Here is a 21,813-nt window from a genome sequence, read left to right on the forward strand (position 1 = left end):
ATAGTTTTAGACTTCCTGTAATGAATGCGTTCCTATTAGAGATGAACGAGTACTGTTCGGATCAGCCGATCCGAACAGCACGCACGCATTGAAATGAATAGAAGCACCTGATACTTCCGCTTTGATGCTGGCCGGCCGCTTAACCCCCCGTGTGCCGGCTACGTCCATTCATTTCAATGCGTGCGTGCTGTTCGGATTGGCTGATCCGAACAGTACTCGCTTATCTCTAGTTCCTATGTGTTTTCTAAGGCTATGTTCACATCTGCATGAAGTCTCTTCGGGGTTTCCACCGCAGCGTCAATTAGAACTTGCCAGATGATGAAAAGGAGACCTAGCAGATCCCTTTATAATCAATGGGGTCCCCCGGCGATCCGTTTGTGTCCATCATTTCCAGGATCCATTTCTGTCCATTTTTCCGGTCCTGGGATAGATTAGTAGAACGGCAAAGACGACGCAGATGTGAACGTAGCATAATAAAAAATGGCTAAGATTTTTGGAAAATGTCATTGATATGCTTGTATCATTTATGCTTTACTCACTGAAAAAATAGAGGAAAAACAAATATGAACTCGCCCTTTAAAAACCCCATTGACAAGTGCAGTTACACAGCAGATATTAGACAGAGATGACTGAGCAGTTTGTGCAGTGTCATAACCCATAGGGCACAGCTTTGTTATCTGCCCCATGAGGAAGCGCCACAGAGGTCTGTGTGACAAACATGAAGCGCCTCTCGCACATGAAGGGGTTAATGATTATCACACTGCGGCGCAGATAACCTAGGTGTGTCCTAAGAGGGCGGGGTCTGGTGTTGGGGCGGGGTCACGCAGGGTGGAATTAGCTGAAGCAGCCAATCACATAAAGAGTTGCCTGGTGGGCGGAACCGCGACTTAAAAATAGTCCAAAGTCTCCCGGAAGTAGAAGAAATAAGCGACGGGCAGTAGAGCGATCCTACGTGACAGGTGCGTACTGCTGTGTACATAGGGGTGTGCGAGGCTGCGGCGGACACTGCGCTGCCCCGTTATACATAGGTCTGCGCTGCCCCGTTATACATAGGTCTGCGCTAGGCCGGGGCTGCCCCCTGTACTCTGTATAGACAAGTCTCTGCCAGGACGGCTGGTCACATGACTGCGTTATACCACTGACACCATGGAAACCATTGTATATGTATAGGTTATAGTATGGGTTCATAGTAGTCCTGATATCGGGGATCACATTAGTGTTAGGGGGAGAGTCTATGATCTATCAATGAATTCGGGAGTGAATTCACACTGTGCAGATTTGTTGCAGTTTTTTGTACTTCAGACATTTAGATGACCAGGACAGCAGCAGACATGTTTGTAATAATAATAATACATTTTATTTATATAGCGCCAACATATTCCGCAGCACTGTACAATTTATAGTACAATTTGTAATAAATCTGTATGTGACACCACAAGATCACCATGAAGCGTGCTGCAGAAGCCCATCGCTTGCACCATAGGATTAGTGGGGTTCTGCTGTGTGCTAGATTATTGACTTGCTAGACATGTGGGTGTGGTTTATCAGAAGAGGGTGTGGCTTAAGTGTGACCGAATAGGTCCAAGTTGTTTCAAAATTTTGGCATAAAATTCTGGCCCTGGGTAAGCTTACTAATAGGCAGTGCAAAGATCCGTCGTATTTATCATCCAGTATCAGACACTGCCAAATCTGGTGCATTCTCAGAATGCCTAACTCTCTTCTGCCTATGGCCCGCTTCTCATCTGGTCTGGGCCATTCCGTTCTCTTCGCATGAAAAATGAGGAGAGAAAAGCGCTGTAAGCAGCACTTACATGTGGAAACCACACAGACCCCATTATAATCTATGGGGTCTGCAGGTTTCCTATGGTAACTGTTTGTTCATACGGATTAGGCTTCTGTTCAGGGGTCCCCAAGCAGACTCCCCGAAGGGAAACCCACGCACAGATGTGAACTTAGGCTCCATTCTCAAGACTCTGTGCTTTGTCGGTGTGCTAGCTGTGTTTTCCGCTCACCCATTCTATGGCCATACGCCTGCGTTTTATTGGGACAAGTCATATGTCTGTCCTTTGTGCGGCGCAGGCTCATTGATAGAAGTGATTGGAGCCGTAGAGACATGGGTGGCACACTGACGTCATCCATGTGCTGATCCATCACAGTAGTCATGGGCATGTAGCCTAACCATAAATCAGTCTGGTGAACGCTCTCTCAGGATCTGTAACAATTTCTATATAAAGTATCTCCTGTGTTCTTCTGAGCACCTTACTCCTTGGGTCCTATTGAATTCACTTAGGATGCACCAGGTTGTTTCATGGCATTTATTATGGTCAAGTTGGCCAATTTTTTAATTGAAAGTGAGCTGCGATCTCCTCGTTTCACAAGTAAGATCCCTGATCGTGAATATATTAAATATCGATTTATGTAATCAAATCTATGTGGCTAGAAATCCATTCTAAAGTGGTATCGCCCAACCGTAATGCCGCCACAGATCTTGTCCTGACAGCTCTAGTAACCCAATCTAATGGAATCCTAAATCCCTCTTCTGCTATTAGTTGGGGGATTAGACCCATGGTCAGTTCAGTAGTTGATGGTGGGATTGTTCACATGGTATGGCCCGTTTAATACACCTGGTAGACCCTATAAATGTTCGATTGCAGGGGTCTGACTGTTGGAATATCTATCTTTAGTAAAGAAATGGGCATCACATTCTCTATTGAAATGCATTGGAGATTGGGGATCACCCAAGAATGGGTTGGTGGGGGTCCCATCAATTGAAAATCAGGAGAGTTCTGACTTTCAGGACACCAGCTGATCAGCTTTTTGAAGAAGTTGCGATCCCAGGCCATGTGATGTCGCGTTTATCGGTCACATGGCCTGTTCGCAGCTCACATTCAAGCCAATGGGGCTAAACTGCGATATCAAGCACAGCTGATTTACAATGTCTGGCGCTGTGCTTGGTTTTCAGTCCTCATCCAAACACGTCAGTCTCTTCAATCAGCTGATTGTCGGGGTCCTAGCTGTTGGACCCCCCACTGATCTTCAGTTGATGATAATAATATAATAATTTTATTTATATAGCGCCAACATATTCCGCAGCGCTGTACAATTTGTAGGGTTCAAATCCAGACAGAAAGATACATTACAAAGAAAATCATTTCACACAATGGGACTGAGGGCCCTGCTCGCAAGAGCTTACAGTCTATGAGGTAGAGGGGGTGACACAAGAGGTAGCAGGGGCGGCATTGCTTATGCAGAGGTCAGACACTTTTGTAATAGAGGTGACTGTCATTACACAAACATAAGACTTTATGAGCCGTCGACAGTCGTGTCCTTTAACATGTGGATGGAGCTTGGACCTATGGAGTTAGCATGAGATGACATCATATCATGTGGGGAAATGTAGGAGCGGGGACAGAGGAGGGTTAAGGGTTTACGTTAGACATTGTGATAGGCCTGTCTGAACAGATGCGTCTAGTTTGCGTTTGAAACTGTAGAAATTGGGAGTTAATCTGATTGTCCGGGGTAGAGCATTCCAGAGAAGTGGTGCAGCTCACCAGTTGATGACCAATCTTAAAGATAAGTTCTGAATAATAAGCCTGAAAAACCCTTTTAATAATGTAGTTGATGCCATCACTGCAAGACCGAATGGGTCCACTCAAGCTTTGAGGCCCTGGATTTAACTAGTGAGTAGTGATTTTTAATTTTATAATATTGTATACTTTTATTACATATTCAGATGAACATACCATACACTCGGCTGTGAAAAGTACTCGGCCAATGTACACCCAAGGGTAGCCTGTTCTCGCATATCCCCCATACACCTGAATCTATTGAAAGATCTGTGAAATCGGTCTGAGCCATTAAAACAAGGGTCGTGTGAATTGATCTATTAGGGTCCATTCACATGGAGTAAACGTGCGCTCATTTTAGCAAAGTACACGTGTAAAGAATACACGTGTAAAAAAAAAAAAAAAATGTCATTGAAGTCAATGGGAGTCTTATTTTTCCACATGTATTCTTTACACGTGTATTTTGCCAAAATGAGCGCGCATTTACTCAGTGTGAATGGACCCTAAGATCTATGGGGCATTGGGCTTAGCTGTTAGTACTGCTGTTGAATCTTGTCATATAGCACTGAGACTACTTTTGGAAAATCCCAGACAACCCCTTTAATGTACTGGAGTATATCCTATTGAATAACAGCAAGCAGAGCAGCTGGAATACCCCTTTAATCTGGTTATGGACAAGATTAGACCTACAAAGTGTTTAAAGGGTTTGTATGAAATTAGAAGAAGCCCTATAAACCAGGCTACTCTTGACTATTGGCTTGAATATGGCTGAGCTTCAACACCAGGCATAATCCATGGATATGCAGGAAGGAAAAGCAGAGCCTTTGTCTAATCTCATAGAAATCCATTTAGAAGATCATTTTCTTTGCTGAGATCTAAGGTTGCACATTGCTGAGTGACTCACTGCAATTTATTGGGCTACCAAGCCTCTGGTTAATGTACACTGGTACAATTACTCATGTAACGGCGTTGTTAGGAACCCCGCCCTATACCTGTATGGACCTTACATATCAGAATAGGAATCTGCTCAGCAAGCAGACTTGGATATGGAGGTTAGCATTATGATCGAGGTTCCAACAACAATTGGTATAGTCTGAAGAGCCAAAGGCGAGAGATCACTTGCAGTATTTTGCAATGTGATCTCTAAGGCCTGGTTCACACTTGTGGTTGGAATACGTTTGCGAAGGGGACCCCCCACATGGAAACCTATACACATAAAAAAGCGGTTACCTGTGAAAACACGCTGACCTCATAGGCTATAATGGGGTTCATGTGGTTTCCGCACAAAACACGCTGAGAGAAAAGTCACACATACCCCATTATAGTCTAGGCGTCCATGTGTTTTCCCAATTAACCACTTTTCGAAGCGTACAGGTTTCCGTTCGGGGGGTCCCCAACAAAGTCCCCGAATGGAATCCCGAAGCCAGGTGTGAACTGGGCCTTACAAGGTGCTGGCACAACCTGGCATGCTATATATATGTCAAATACTCCCCACAAGGCCACTGTGACCAATCTCTGGACTTAGTAGTCATATACAGTAAATTGTAATGTCATTACTAGAGCGCTGGAAGTGGGGACCAAGAGTCATTGGAGACCCTGTCACTAAAACGGGGGCAATTACACTTAAAGGAGTTGTCCAGGAATTTTGTTTTTTGGCCTATAATTAAGGCCATCGCTTGTAGTACAGGGACCCTTCCAACACCAGTACTATACACTGCACTGAGCCATAAGCATAGTGCCTGGTGTAATGGCCGGTACTGCAGCGCGGCTTCTATGGGGGCTGAGGCCAACTGCCCCTAGTCCTATGCTGTGTGTAGTATATGCTTTAGTAGTGGCCCCATACAGCTGAACCCTGTTGGCCCCCCATAGATCAGTTTTTTTTTGGCGTATCCTAAGGATAGGCCATGAAAAACAAAATTCATGGGCAACACTTTTTTATTTTATTTTTAATTTCCAACCATTCCCTGACCTTTCCTAATTCTTAGGTTTTTGGCCTAACCTCAGAAAACCCCTTTAAAAATGAATGTATAACCATATAGCCTATGGACAGGTAGGTTTTCCAGAGCTAGTGTTCTGCCCTATTTTCACAGAGCCTTAGATTTTAATAGGGGTGAGTGGTCTGCAAAACATATTACAATAGAGCCTGAGTCCCCATAAATTGATATTCCATGTATGTATGAACCAAGCGTCCCTTCGTATGCGTGTGGTCCATTTTATAGATGGTCTTTCCCCTGTGGCACATAGATGCAGATCCCAAACACAGGACAACCCTTTTGGGCCTAGTGCAGCTGCTGTGACTACTATACTGTGGACTTGAATGGGCACAATTCTCCAAATATATGGGGCCCAGACCCTTGTAAACCTCTTCTATCCCTATGACAACTTTCATGGCGTGTGTTAGGGTGGTTATACAGTAGTAACGCCCGAGTACATATAGCACATCCTCTATAAATATTAGATACACAATTGTATATATGTTTGCTGTGTTTCCTGTTACCTACCTATGTGTTGTACTTGCATGTCTTCTGTGTGTCTCGTGATTGATGTATTTTACAGTTTTATGTAAGCAGATATATACTAGACCAAACTCTGACCACATGACATTCATCATTGCAGCTTTATACCCCTCCTCCTGTCCTCCAAAAGCAGGTGCAGGTTCTACGTATTGCTCGCTGTTTATTTAATGTATTATGCAAAACCTATCCAGCCAGACGACAATCTAGATCGGACTGGCTCCTTGCCATCCTCAAAATACATTACCTCGATAAAGCCATGAATTCAAATGACTTTCTGGGACTTGGCTATTGATGTCCTGTCCCTAGGATCAGCCGATGGCAGAAGCCTCCAGAGGCACACAGCTCCCCAGAAAATTTGGAGAAGAAAGGGTGCATAATGCTTAAAGGAATTGTCCATGAATTTCATTTTTATACATGGGCTGGGACATGAACATCTCATCTAACAGATGGGTCCCGCACCGATCAGCTGTACAAGGATACTTCTGACAGCAGTAGCGTACATTGCACAGAGGCGGAAACAATTGGCCCTAGTCCCTTTATAATGACCGGGCACTGGTATCCTATTGGTTTCACAATGTAATTTTCCTTTGTAAAATTTAAAGGGGTTGTCCAAAATGTGTTTGTTTTTTTTGTTTTTTTTATTACCTAGCCTTCAGATTGGCCATAAATATCTGATGGGTGGGGGGCCAAAGGTGAGACCACACATACAGTGCAGGGGGCCAGAAGCACTTTGGCTTGTATAATGTCCGGTCATGGTTACTACCGCTCAGTTTCTATCATTGTTAATGCATTGCATAATAGAGAGACCAAGTGCACCTCCGAAAGGTTGTACTGTGTGGGGTCGGCTGTGTGGCCCGCGTTGACCAGATATTTATGGCCATAAAAAAAAATAAATTAGATAATCCCTTTAAACCCAAGACCGCAGTGCTGCAGCAAGGCTGACCTTCGAGCTCAAATAGGAAAACCCCTTTAAACAATAGCTTGGTGTGTCACAAGCATATGTTCATCCAGCCCTTTAGTCTGTCCAGTCACTTGATCAGTAATTTCTCTGTATCTGTACTTTGCCCTGAGAACATCCCACATATACAGTTATGCATTTCTACCATAAATGTGTCCAGTTACATTTGTATAGTCAGCCATAGCCCTGAGAAGCGATACATGTCTAGTTACTTTATGTGTGCCTGCATGACTAATACAGACTATAATGTTTGTCGCCATGTGAACAGTCCAATTTAACCCCAAAACAATGCAACTAAAGGGCAATTTTTGTTACTTTAAAAAATTTTTTTACATCTATGTTTTATTTATTTGTAAGGGCTTTATTATTGCTATCACTATTGCTGAATAAAACTCCAATTTGCAAAAAGAAAAACAACTTGTCGGGAGTCATGTGATGGCTCTTTTTTTTGCGAGATAAGGTGTAGTTTTGATTGGTACTGTTTTCTGGTATGTGCAACTTTTTGATTGATTTTTTCATATTGCTTTTTTGGGACAGGCAAGGTGACCCAAATATAGTAATTTGTGTATTGCTGTATTTTATGCATTTACTCTATGGCATAAATAACATTATTTTGAGATGGTACACACATGGAGATACCTTGTTATATGTTTGTTTATTTTTTTTAATCATAAAAGGTTTTTAGTTTTTTAAACATTTTATTTATTATACATTTTTAGAAATATTTTTAAAGCTTTTATAAGATTTTTTTACTCTCCCACAAGGGGACTTGAACCTTGATCCTCTGTACAATACCTACCTACAATAACATACTTTGTGGATGCAAAGCAGAGATAATAATAATAATCTTCTTTTTGTCACTATACAAATTGAAGCAGAGCAAAGTGCAGCAGAGCGAGGTCTGATTTTAGAAGATTTACCGGTATTTTCCGGACTATAAATGCAACCCAGGTTTGGGCATAAAAATTAGGAAAAAATACATCCTTTTGATTTAACCTTCCCTGGTAGTCAGATGTAGTATAGAGCTCAATGACAAACTGATATGCTAGGGAAGGTAAAGGGGCTTATTCGCTGGCAGTTAAGGTCTCGTACACAAGGTCACATTAGTGGCCTCTACATGGTATCATGTCCTATTGGTGTTTCCATACAATATTAGTGGGCATGATATTGTGGAGGACATTAGAGTGGCATTATACTATATGGAGGGCACTAATGTGTCATTATATGGTGTGGCAGGCGATACTAACATGGCATATTGTATGGTGGCTCTAAGGAGCATTATACTAAGTGGGGGGCACTGTGTTGGAGGAGGCATTAAAGAGCATTATACTGAGTAGGGGGCAGTAATGGAGTATTATACTGTGTGGGGGCATTAATGCGATATTACTGCACATTGTATAATGGCCCCACACAGCATAATGTTCCTTATTACCTCCTACATAGACTCTGACAGTGGTGAGGAAACTCTTCCTGACCGCTGTCCTTTACCATTAATACATTATTGGTAAGTTGTACAGGCAGCAGGGATGGCGTCTGTAGTAGTAATGTATTAGGGGGGCAGGGTCTGGATAGCTGGTGGTTGTAGTCAGGTAGCTGACAGATTAGGGTGGGTAAGGGAAGAAGAGAGCTGTGCAGACACACACAGCACTCTGATCAGGAGAAGCTAAAGAGTGAATCTTATAGTCTTAAAAATATGGTACCTACAAACAACTATGATGCAGGCAGAGGCTAAAATTGACAGTCACGACTAAAGAGAGTTTTTTGCGGGTGGATTTTGAATCTGCCTCAAAATCCTCCTGCAAAACAGCCTCCCATTCATTTCAATGGGAGTCTCTAGCACTTTTTTCCCGCTAGTGATTTTTATTCCACTAGCGGGAAAAAGAAGCAACGTGCCCTTTCTTCATGCGGATTCTGCGATTGAGTCATTCGCGGCTCGAGACACCCTCATACTTAGGCCCATTCATCCGGGCCTAATCAGGAGCGGGATGCTGATGTACTGCATCTGTATCCCCACACGGCTAGCCACGCAAAAAAGTCACACAGCGGAAAAGGTGTCTGCCTTGTGAATTTGCCCTAAATAAATCTAAAAAGGGTCTGTCATGTAAGTGAGTCTACACTGTTTTGTAGTTTCTTATAGCCATTGCTTCCAGCATTGAGGTACATGATAGTCTGATATGTGATGGCATACCCTGCATAGCGGTGTGTGCTAGAAATAATCCCTTGCATGCTAAGTAATGAAATGAATCTATTGTATTTCCACTATACAAATATAAAAATACAATTTGACAAAGTTTTAATTCATTTATCTAGAAAGAATCTTCAAGAAAAACCATGTGGAATCCTAATGCTCCAGGTATGTTACACAAATCTATAGTTACAATTTATTTTCCTGATCATATCTACACATAAAAGGGAGTCCATCATCTCCCAAATCACCCCACCACTTATGATATGGATGTACAGACATGTTAACAGCTTTACAAACATATCTTTGTTGTTCTTGGAAGCTCTGTAAATACTGTATTTTAAGCCATATGCAGTGAACCTTTAAGTGCACGATGGGTGTGGCTGGAGGTACGGGTGCACCCATATTCATCACTCATCTCCTCCCAACGCCGTCCTTAGATGGATGTTCCTTTTCAGAGCCAGTATTCCGACTACCATTACAAGAGTAATTCCATGGGCGCAAGAATGCTTTAACTTGCATGCCAATCCCCTATTACATTGGGTTGTTTTTTTTTTTGTATACCCAACCCTCCACTTTTTTTTTTTTTTTTTTTTTTTTTTTTTCCCATTGCTTGTTCATTCTGTGACAGGTTATTTGTACCCGGAAGCATAGACCAGAGGTCTGAATCCTCCTGAACTCATATGATACTCACCATCCTATCCATTAGGAGGATTTGGGTGCCATTACCAGCTGGGTTTCTCCTAGAAAAACAGCCCCATGAATGAGTATACCACCAGAATTTGACCAATGTATTAATACATTCAATATATGTAGAGGGGGTATACATTAATACATTAAAGGGGTATCTGACTTTTTAAAACTGATGGCCTACAGAGGCCGCAGAGTTTACCCACATTTCTGCAGTGAGGTAAATTGCTGGAAAAACATTTTTCAAAGACTTTCCATTGGCTTTTCTTGTCTTCTGTAAAAACATCAAGATGCAAAAATGTGGGTTAACTTTGCTTCATCTGTATCCTTAAAGAGAACCTTTCACCACCTCCATCACATCCGGTTCTTTTCATCATTTACTAGCCACTGATTCAGATGCAGTTGGATTTTTTTTTTTCTCTAGCTCCCACCATTCCTGAGCAATTGGTGCAAATAGTTTTGTTGCTTCATATGCTATTAAGGCCAGGGCCCCACTGGGCATATATGGAGACGCTGCGGTAAAAATCGTGGCGTTTTACAGTGCAGGCAAAGTGGATGGGATTCATGCGAATCCCATCCCCACTTTGCAGAAAAGATCGCAGCGCGGACACGCTGCGATTTGCAAAGCCGTTGTGGCTTTGCAAATTGCAGCATGTCAATTATATCTACGGAAACGCCGGCGGCTTCCCCATAGATATAATGTTAAGAGAAAGTCCGCAGAGGAAAATTTTGTGAACTTTCTCTTAAAAGCGCTGCGGAAAGAACCACAATGCGTTCAAGCTTTAGCGCTGTATTTATGCCCAGTGGGGCCTTAGCCTAAGGCTCTGTACTGTCAAGTGGGCAGTGTCAGGCAGGAGCAGGTAAGAGGCGTGATTCAGAGCTCCAGTCAGAATCACACCCCTTGTCTGCTCCTACTTAACACTGCCCTCCTACAAGTATAGAGCCTAAGTACCATATGAGACCACAAAACTAAATGCACTGATTGTTCAGGAATGGTTGGAGCAAGAGAAAAAAAGTGCAATTTTGGCTGAATCAGTGGAGAATTGTCTATTAAATAATACAAGCAACTGGTCTTGGCAGAGGTGGTGAAAGGTCTGCTTTAAGACAGGCCATCAATTTTAGATTGGTGGTGATCTGACTCTCCAAACCTCCACCGATCAGCTGAAGGGTTTGTTCTGCTCATGTGAGGGCTGCGACCACTATGTTGTTTACTTTGGATGCCAGGAGCTTCAGTTCTCAAACTTGGTACTTTCTGTAGTGGTTGATCTGGGTGTTGTAGTGTTGTCCCATTCACTAGAACAGGACAATGATGCAATAAGCAGAAGAGCCGCTAGAGAAGGTATGATACTCTGCTATTGGTAGCCAATGGAAACAAGAGGCTGCAACTCTTCAACAAGTGCTTTGGGCCCTTCAAACAACAGATCGGCATGAGTGGGCTGAGAGATGGACCCCCACCAGTGTAAAAATGATGTCCTATCTTACAGATGAACCATCAGTTTAAAATGTAAGACTTCCCCTTTAATACATACAACTCCCTTCTGTTTTTTATCATTCCCACTCCCTTCCCCCAATCCTCTCTTACAGCAAGCACTTCTCTTGACAAATCCACTTACGTCTTCCCCCCTCTAGTCTTTTTTTGGCATCTTCTATCGTAAGTGTGAATAAGCAGATGACTGTGCATAAGTATGTGTATCCTGACTCCCACCACCACCAGGACCCTCTAGTCCCATAAAGTATACCAGTCCTAAAGTATTGTTTGACATAAATCTGGTGCAAGACCCTTGATACATTGCATGTAGTCTAAATCAGGAGATAACATCTATGGTGCAATTAACATTGCTTAATTAATCATTTTGTATCTTGTTTATTTTTTTTTCATGAATCAGCACAGCCTGGTTACCCACCAAATCCAGCATATCCACCTCCCACCAATCCAGCATACCCACCAGGTGCACCTATGCAGCCTGGCTACCCCTCCGGACAACCAGTATACCCTCCAGGGAATCCTGCCTATCCTCCTGGTCAGCCAGGGTACCCTGTAGGACAGCCAATTCATCCTGGGCACCCTGGTTACCCACCTCCACATTCTGGACCTTGCCCACCAGGTATGCCTGGTTATCCAGTTAATCCTATGATGCCTGGTTATCCTATGGATAAGAAAATGAGAAAGAAGATGAAGAAGGCACATAAAAAAGCTCACAAGCATGCGCACGGGAGGGTGAGTATTGGATAATATGAATATTTTTCTGTCTTTATTGGTATCACTTGCTATGGCTCGTATACAGTAGTTATTTTTGCAGGAAAGAATGCCAGAATTGTTGGGAAACAATAAAGGTTACCAAATCCCCCAGACCCTCAATGATTAGATTTGCAGAATGCAATGGGGAAGGCTCTGGCTCTTGGTCACATGTCACACTATATAACCCCATTAAGAACCTGCATATTGTAAGTTTGCATTTAGTGCCTCTTCTCTGGTTGTGGGATTTACCGGTAGCGGTCAGTATCTTTACTAAGAAGAAACTTACTATAGGTTACAATATGTATGGTTGGTTCACACTGGAGGTCCATTCTATGATTTTTACAGAACAAAACATTGAGAAACTCTTCTGTGTGCAATATATCTTTATTTCCAAGGCCCCATGTACCAAAAATTCAGCTTTTTTTTTTTTTTTTTTTTCTTCCCCTCAATCCACTGCTGTCTTTGGCTAACAAAAAAAACGCAACAAAATCTGCAGCAAAAAAAGCTGTGTCTCCACAATGAGCGTACTTAGCCAATGAAAGAAAAATGCTTTTTTTTCTCCATTTATCAGGACACTTTCCATTTTAACTCAGTTTCTTATCATTCACCCTCTGTCTCCCTCCAGCAGCAATTCCCCCCCACCAGTAAACTCTATGACCTGCCTCCCTTCTGGATACAGATTCTTAGTGACATCAGTGTAAGGTGTAAAACAACCTGGTACATGGAGAAAGAAGCATTTTTCTTTTATTAGATATATGACAGTTTCTTATTTATAAGAAATTCTTTTATACTTGTACTGTTAATTTGTCAAATGTTCTGTTATAATTGGAGACACTACACAGTAGCCCTTCAGATCAGTCGGCTGACTGTTTATTATTAGAGATGAGCGAGTACTGTTCGGATCAGCCGATCCGAACAGCACGCTCCATAGAAATGAATGGATGCACCTGATACTTCCGCTTTGACGGCGGCCGGCCGCTTAACCCCCCGCGTGCCGGCTACGTCCATTCATTTCTATGTGAGCGTGCTGTTCAGATCGGCTGATCCGAACAGTACTCGCTCCTCTCTATTTATTATTTATTATTTTATATAGCACCATTAATTCCATGGTGCTTTACCTTTGGGGGTTTACATACAATACACAAAATATACAGGTAGATATAATACTAACAGTAACCGACTGGCACAGTGGGGTAGAGGGCCCTGCCCGCGAGGGCTTACAATCTATGGGATGCAGGACAAATCTTTGTAATAATTTGTTTATTTTGGTTATTTATACAGAGTAACTGCACCATATAGGAATTATAAAAACTTACTAATATAGCTCCATCATATTCCACAGCACTTTACACAGATCTTGTTAAGGGCGGGTTCATATCTGCACCCCGGTCTCCGCTTTCAAGTTTCCATCTTCTGCCCAAGAAACTGGACAGGAAACGGAAACCAGCAGTCACTTTTCAAACCCACTCATTTGAATGGGTTTGCAAAGTGTCCGCCCGTAAGCGTCTTCTGGTCTCCGCGGCAAAACGTTTTTTGTTTTTTTTCAACCGGAAACAAAATCGGACATGCAGGACTTAGTGTCCAGTTTAAAAAATGGTTTAGCCGCGGAGACCACAAAATGCTCACGGGCGGACACTGTCTGCCGGGTTTCCGTCTACTGTCGATAGAAGACGGAAACCCACAAAGCAGAGACCCGGGCGCAGGTGTGAACCCACCCTAACACTGTTCCTAATTCCTGTCTTCTCTGACCAAGGCATGACAATTCTGAACTGAGCAACTGGCCTATTAAAGGTGATGGGCAGGCATACTCTTCCACCTATTCTGACAACAGGTTTGGAGAGATGCCACGGCATCCTGAGTGTTACAATTTCTAAAGCAAGGATGCACTGACCACTTAAAGGGGCTCTATCACTGGGAAAAGTCATTTTTAACTAATCACATCCTTGCATAGGCTTTAGAAAGTCTATTCCACACCTACCTTTAGTATGTAGATTGCCTCAGTGGTTTCTGAATAAGTCCGTTTTTATCCATATGCTAATTAGACTGTTGCACGATACATTGTGCACTCCTCTCCTGTTGTTTCCTATGGGAGACTGCTGCTGATGACTCGCTTCTTGTTTGCCTCACACACATAGAAGATAATAGGAGAGACGAATGCTGCTGGGAACTTCCTGTGCTGGCTGAAAGCTCATTAGCATATCAATAAAAACGGACTTATTCAGAAACCACTGAGGCAATTTACATATTAAAGGTAGGTGTGGAATAGACTTTCTAAAGCCTATGCAAACATGTGATTAGTTAAAAATGACTTTTCCCAGTGATAGAGCCCCTTTAATATCATGCACTAGTTCTACATTCCTACACACAGCGATCAAACATTGGTCAGCGTATATACTCCTGTCAGCTTCTTATTGGCGATGCTTCAGATTTGCTTCTAAGTATATTTCTACAGTAACTAGTACAGGTGTCCCTGGCATGAGATGAGGACTTAACATTGTAAGTTATTAAAGGGACTCTACACCACCAGTTTTATACTACGTATAGTGTTGTAGGGGCCAGTAGTGAGGTTGTGAACATGCCTTTTCTGTTTCAAAGTGTATTCTTAATTCTGAGAAAATTGACCTATTAATCTGTATGCAAATGAGCTGTTTGGTGCACCCTGGGCGTTTTTTGGTCTGCCTGTGGGTGACACAGATTGGGACTTGTCAGTCTTTGTTAGAGATTGGCGCACCTGTATTCACCTGTGGTCACCACCTAGCCCTTTCCCCTAACCTAAAAATTGACGGGTCCTCATGTGTGGCAGCCACTGGCAGATGTGGCCAAATGGTGGGTGCACTAAACAGCTCAGGTACATATGTCAGTAAAGATGAGCCTGCATCTGTGATATAGGCCCCCATCATGGGGACAAAACAGCTCTGTCCTGTTAAGACATGGACTCTATAAGACGTCTAAAGGTGTCCTGTAGTATTTGGCACCAAGATTAGCAGCAGATCCTTACGTCCTATAAATTGCAAAGGGCGGCCTCCATGCATTGGCATTATTCTTTCCATCACTTCCTGCAATTGACATTTTCTGGGTACAGGGAGGCCAAGTAAACACCTTTTATATTCGGTCATGTTTCTGAAACGATTCCTGGACAGTTTTTCAGTATGGCATGGCACGTAATGCTGCTGAAGTTGGATATTGCCATTATATAGGATTACAAACTGTCTTTGTTGGCAGCAAGATTGTGCTCTGGCCAGGAAAGGTATGTTCACTGTCACTAATGGCCCCTACAACAGGATACGACATTTTATGGTTATAGCCTCCATTTAAAGGGATCCTGTCACTGGGAAACCCATTTTTCACTAGCGCCTTGTCAGAATAGCTTTTAGAAAGGCTATTCTTCTCCTACCTTTATTTTGATGCTTGTGCTGCCGTTTTGGAGAAATTTTTGTTTTTCTTCTTTATTCAAATGAGTCCTCAGAAAGCACAGGGGGCGTCCTCTGTGCTCAAAGAAGACGCTCTTCCGAAGATCCAGCGCGGCCTCCGGTGCGGACGCCTCTCCTCAGCATCAGCACCCACTGAGTCTCTATTCAAGATTCCCGCGCATGCTCAGTCAGTTCTGCCATTTTGCGTTGGACAGAGCCAACTGCGCATGTCCAGTCAGCCATTTTCATGTGGCCTCGTGTAAGAAAGAGGCGGCACTAGACCTTTGAAAGAGTGTTTTCTTTGAGTACAGGGAACGCCCCCTGTGCTTTCTGAGGACTCATTTGAATTTGAAGAAAAAAACGAAAATTCTCCAAAACGCCGCCACAGAGCAAAGAAATAAAGGTAGGAGAAGAATAGCCTTTCTAAAGGCTATTCCGACGTGGTGTTAGTGAAAAATGGGTTTCCCAATGATAGAATCCCTTTCATACCTGTGACATTGATACTTAGCTCCCAATAGGTACTCCATTGTACCTTGATATTAGACTCTGCATTGGTGGGGTACATGTACTTACCTAAAACACTGCAGTGGTCTCCAATAAGGACAAGGGGTAACTTTGGGAGCTTAGATGTTTGTTTGTTTAACTGTAGCTGGACAATATTAGAGGCAGAGAAAGCAGACTAGATTGTGAAATATTCCAAGCCGCATTAAGATTGAAGAGTACAATGATGTGATGTGAAGTATTGAGAGCAATGTGCTCTGTTTGCACGTCGTCTATTAAATAATGCATGAAAAGAGCATTTACAGAGATCAGATGTGAAGCTCTCTGCTGGGGATTAGGAAGCTGCTAATAGTCTGTACAGCGACCTGGATGCTGCCTGTAACTGAACAGAGAATGTACAATGGCCAGATTATAGCAGAGAGAAAATGTGATGGTATGGGTTAAGGGAAAGGTTTCTTCAGATAAAGTGGAACACTGATGTGCTGGGGATAATGTACGTCAGAGTCATAAATAGATGAGAGCAGACCCCTCCTTCTCTGCAGCGTGTTGCCTGGTTTTGCTACCCAGGACAGAAGGATCTGGTGTTCATTTCTTATTCTATGTCTTATAAATTACCACTGAGCAGATTATCAACCCCCTGGAGAGGAGAGGACAGACAGGGCTAGACCCCTTATTTTCAAGGGCTGCATAATCTGCCCTTATATACCCCCTCGTTTATATGACACATACACCAATCAGCCATAGCATTAAAACCACCTGCATCTGTGATATAGGACCCCATCACCAGCTCTGTCATGTTAAGGCGTGGACGTTGTAAGACCTCTGAAGGTGTCCTGTGGTATTTGGCACCAAGATGTTAGCAGCAGATCCTTACGTCCTATAAATTGCAAAGGGTGGCCTCCATGCATTGGCATTACTCTTTCCATCACTTCCTGCAATTGACATTTTTGGGGAACAGGGAGGTCAAGTAAACACCTTTATACTCGGTCATGTTTCTGAAACGGTTCCTGGACAATTTGTCAGTATGGCACGGCACGTAATGCTGCTGAAAAAGGCCATTGCCATTATATAGAATTGCCATTAATGGGTGCACAGTGTTTATGAAAAAAACCTCCATATGAATGCCAGAATCCAGTGTTTCCTAGCACAGCATTGCCCAGAGCGTCACGCAGCCTCCACAGGCTTACCGTCTTCAAGTAGGTCATCCTCACGCTTGCTCATTTTCCAGCTTCCAACACATTAGCTTCAAAAACTGTTCACTTGCTGTCTAAAATATCCCACTGCTTGTCAGGTGCCATTGTAATGAGATCTTGTTATTCACTTCACCTGTCAGCCAGTGTTGCCACTGAATGGTGAATATAGATTTTAGGATGGCACATAAGTATGTAACGTATCAGTTTCTACCAGATATTTACTTTACACATAAATAAGGAAGGTGAACGTTATAGGACATGTCTGCCTTACACAACCCCTTTCTAGATGTCCACCTTCAATCAACAAACTGTCAGTAAAGATGAGCCTGGCCGTCTCTTTGTCTTGTTTTTGTTCAGCTTTTTCTTGACTACAACAAACAGCAGCCATTACAGCAGCTATAGAGGTTGTCAGAAGGTAAATCTGCCACTGCATTGCCTGTCAGCTAGGGAGTGCAGGGGTATGGTGTCTGGCTCAGAGGTGATCATACTATTAATATATAGCACCGATTTATTCTGTAGCAATGTACACAGATACAGATTTATCAGCTCACCAGTCTCTGTTTCCTTTGAGGCTGATTTGCCTATCTCTCCTGGACATATGTTCCAGCATCATTTTCATATGAAACAATATTTTGAGGTTCAGAGACACCCAGGCAATCCCAGAGAACATACAATCTCTATGCAGATATTGCTCTGCTCAGATCCGGTGCCAACAGCCATTAAGCCATTATGGTTGACTATTGCTACATCTCTGTATCAAATATAGTTTAGATAGATAGATAGATAGATAGATAGATAGATAGATAGATAGATAGATAGGGGTCCAACTGCTGGGTACTCCAAGATCCTGAAAATCTTAGGATTCCTCTATTCCCTTATGGGTATTGGTAACTTTATTCTCAGGAATGGTGGCAAAACAGTTCATAAATAAATAGTATGTGAATAGAAAAAAAAACAACAACAACTTTGTAATATATCTTATTAAACAAGAATGCTTCTTTATCAAGCTGTTTTTAGCTTTACTTCCAGAATAGAAGTCTATGGAGAGAAGTACTGCTAGAAAGAAAGCAGGACACACACACGTACACACACACACACACACACACACACACGTACACACACACACAAACACTGCTTTTAGTTCTGCTATAATTCACTGCCACTGTGCAAAATGAGGCAAAAGATAATTTCTCCTCTCCCCTCCATTGACTTCTATATCTGAAGCCTTCTTCACAGGACAGAATGATCAATCATGTAGATGGCACTCTCACCATAGGTTAATGTTGAAGTAGGGTCCCAACCTGTAGATATCAGTAAACAAGAGACTTCACACTCCTATAAGGATTCAGTAAAAATAGTGAGTATATTTACCATTCATCACTTGTGCTTAGTAGATATATCTTACGTTTTGGTCAGTTTCAACTTTGTCAGGCTCTACAAACATTACACAAAGTTATATACAGTATGCTGTATGTGATTGGATATTAGCTATAGTAATATATATATATGTGTGTGTGTTAGCATTTAACCAAGATACCATTTGTTCTATAATGGAAACATTACACACACGGTATTTACTTGACAATTTTTTTAATTCCTATACACGACTGGTGAAAAAAAACTCACTATTTTTACAGCATCCTTATCTGAGTGTGAAGTGTATTTTCTATCCAAGAATGTACGGTAAGTACTGTGCGCAGAGTATAATGTTTTCACTTGTTTCTTTTCCTGCAGAGATCTTCCTCCTCATCTTCTTCCAGCAGCGATTAAAACACATTCCCAGTTAATGAAGAATCCTTGGGATTAATCCCTTGCACCAAAGTGTAGCATGCACAGATGTTTCCAGAAGATGAGCCTGCTGCAGACCAAAGTGTCTTATGTATGTTATTATCCTGGATGAATGTAATTATTCCTGCAGAGTCTTGTACTTATTACTCTGCAAGAGCCATGCCATACGTTCCTGCTGTCAGATATATTATTGCCAAGTGGAAAGGACTTAATTTCAAAATTTGCTTTTAACAATAAAATTTTAATTTACTATACGATTAACTTTTTATTATGCATCCAAAACTGTCCTTAGTCTCTCTTTGAAGTCGACTGCTCACTTAGCTTGTTATTCATGACTAAAGCACGGTGATATTTGCTGTATTCAGTAGCAGCCATTCAGAGGTAGCTCTGTAAATGCTGTGGTCACACACACACACACACACACACACACACACACACACACACACACACACACACACACACACACACACACACACACACACACACACACACACACACACACACACACACATACAGTATGCCTATAATGATTATTAGGAACCCTCATCATTGCCACTTTAAGAGAATTCTGACAAAAAGGAGGAAGACTCCCATGAAGAGGTAAATGATCCAAGTGGAGACTAAGATAAGTTAAAGCAGCAATTTCACTGGACCTTAGCAATCACTAAATGGCTAGGGAACATGCACTGGGCCCTATGGTAGCGGGGGGGGGGGGGCCGTGGGCAGTCCAGCATTTAGATTGCTGTTCAGTAAGTCCCGATTCCAACTTATCTGTGCCCTCTGGAAGCAGAAAGCTTCGTCCTCTGTGTAGCAACCCAGCTCCTTCACTGTAGCTCCCCTCCCATTGACTTCGATGGGAGCTGAGCTGGATTGAAGGTGCTGGGCTACTAGACAACGAAAGGCGCTTTCTGCTTCCAACCCCATGTTGTGTACTGACCTGGTGCCGGAAGCAGCTCCATACAGATGATGGGGCCAAAGGTCAGGTCCCTATCGAACATATATTTATGGCCATAAAAAAAATGATGCTTAACCCTTAAAAAAAAAAAAAAAATCCCCATGAAAATTTATGCATTCGTTGCTGAGATATTCATTTATTTCACTATATGCAAATGAGGAGTCTGGGGCACTGAGAGTGGCTCCTTTGTCCCAACGACGCGATAAACCTCAGACAGACAAATCTAAAATGAACCTTAAAGGAGGTTATCCAGGTTCCAAAAATTATCTGCAGATACATCCACAGCAGTGCTAAATACTGTTCCCTTGTGCACCCTTTGCTTGGCTTAATTTTACTTGCTGCTCCTTGTATCCCTGTTATTCACGTGCAGTGAATCTGTAGACAAACTACATTTCCCATGATTCACCTGCCTGATCTCACTCTCTGTGCACCTCTCCCTTCTCCACTCTTCCCTGCAATGAAATCACAGCTAATAAATCACTAAGGCCTAGTTCACACGGAGTTTTTTGGATCGGAACCTGAGGCGGAGGCTGCCTCAGGTTCCGATCCATAAAACGTGTTGCGGAACTGAAAGCCGGTGCACGGCACCGGCTTCCAGCTGCGCACCCGCCTCCGGATCAGGCTCAATGAATGGGCCGAGTCCGGAAGAGGGTGTGTCTTCAGGCTGACTCGCGAGGCGACTCGGCCGAAGAATGAACACCTCGCTTCTTTTTTCCGGGAGCCGGAAGAAACGGCTCCCGGAAAAAGCTCCTGCGCAGCTCCCATTGATTTCAATGGGAGCCGTCTTTTTGGTCCGGGTTTTGAGCCGTTTACGGCCTCAAAACCCTGACCAAAAAACTCTGTGTGAACTAGGCCTAACACATCTGAGGCTTCTTGCAAGCTCAAAATATCAGTGCTGACTGTGGAAAAAACGCACCGCACACAGACCCTCTATAGTGGATGAAAGCATTCACACATCTGTTTTTTTTCATGAACCAAGAGACACTGAGAAGAGAATCATGACATTCACTTTTTATTTTTTCCCTCTCCACTTATCTCAGCCATTCAAGTCTATGGGTCCACGAAACATAAACGGGCAGTACTTCTTGTTTCATCTGTTTTTCCCATATTCAATGTTAGGCGATGCTGATGAATGGTCACCGCACTTATACTAGCAAAGATCCATCAGAGAAAAAGACTTCAATTTGCATGGCCGTAACGGAACTGGACCTCCGTTGGCTGGCAAATGGTTGATGAGTCACATTTTCTGCTTCATCAAACGGATAGATGTTGACATGTCAGGCGAGAAACATCAGAGAAAAATGCCATGCAACCACTGCTGGAAGAAGACAAGCTGGTGGCAGCAGCATTATGGTCTGGGGAATTTTACATGGCATTTTCCGAGCCCACTCATCCATGTAGAAGGCACTCTGAACTGATCTTGGTATGAATCCATATCCTTGTAGACCATGCACACCCATACATGCTGATGATGTCTTCCCTGGGCAGATGGAAACTTCCAGCAAGACATTGCAACATGTTACACAGCTAGAAATATCCAACAGTGGTTGAGGACAACCGAGTACATCCATGGTCACCTAATTCCTTAGATGAACCCAATTGAGCACCTTTATCGGGCCACCTCTATTGTTCATGTTCACTCTATGGATCCTCCCTCACAAACCTTCAAGCAAATGCAGGATGCATTACAGTCAACATGGCTCCAGATACTTGAGACAACCTACTAGCACTTCCAGTCCCTCTAACTCCAGTCCAAGCTGTACAGAGCGGTTACTCTGGATATTAGCTGGTGGTTATAACATGGTCTGACTC

The 21,813-nt window shown here is 42.9% G+C and overlaps 1 protein-coding gene across 2 annotated transcripts; it reads left to right on the forward strand.

Annotated features, from left to right (window-relative positions):
- The first annotated feature begins 885 nt into the window (after positions 1-885).
- On the forward strand, positions 886-19,300 carry PRR13 (proline rich 13). 2 transcript variants are annotated; one of them, XM_075265779.1, is made up of 4 exons: positions 886-959; positions 9,351-9,393; positions 11,802-12,133; positions 18,993-19,300. In XM_075265779.1, the coding sequence occupies exons 2-4, from the start codon at positions 9,372-9,374 to the stop codon at positions 19,026-19,028; spliced, it is 390 nt and encodes a 129-aa protein (XP_075121880.1). In that variant the 5' UTR covers positions 886-959; positions 9,351-9,371; the 3' UTR covers positions 19,029-19,300. The 2 variants fall into 2 exon arrangements, with proteins under 2 accessions (XP_075121880.1, XP_075121881.1); XM_075265780.1 differs by having other exon boundaries at positions 892-959; positions 9,355-9,393.
- Positions 19,301-21,813: the final 2,513 nt, after the last annotated feature.

This window comes from Leptodactylus fuscus, chromosome 2 (assembly GCF_031893055.1).
Source record: "Leptodactylus fuscus isolate aLepFus1 chromosome 2, aLepFus1.hap2, whole genome shotgun sequence".
NCBI classification, from domain to species: Eukaryota; Metazoa; Chordata; class Amphibia; order Anura; family Leptodactylidae; genus Leptodactylus; species Leptodactylus fuscus.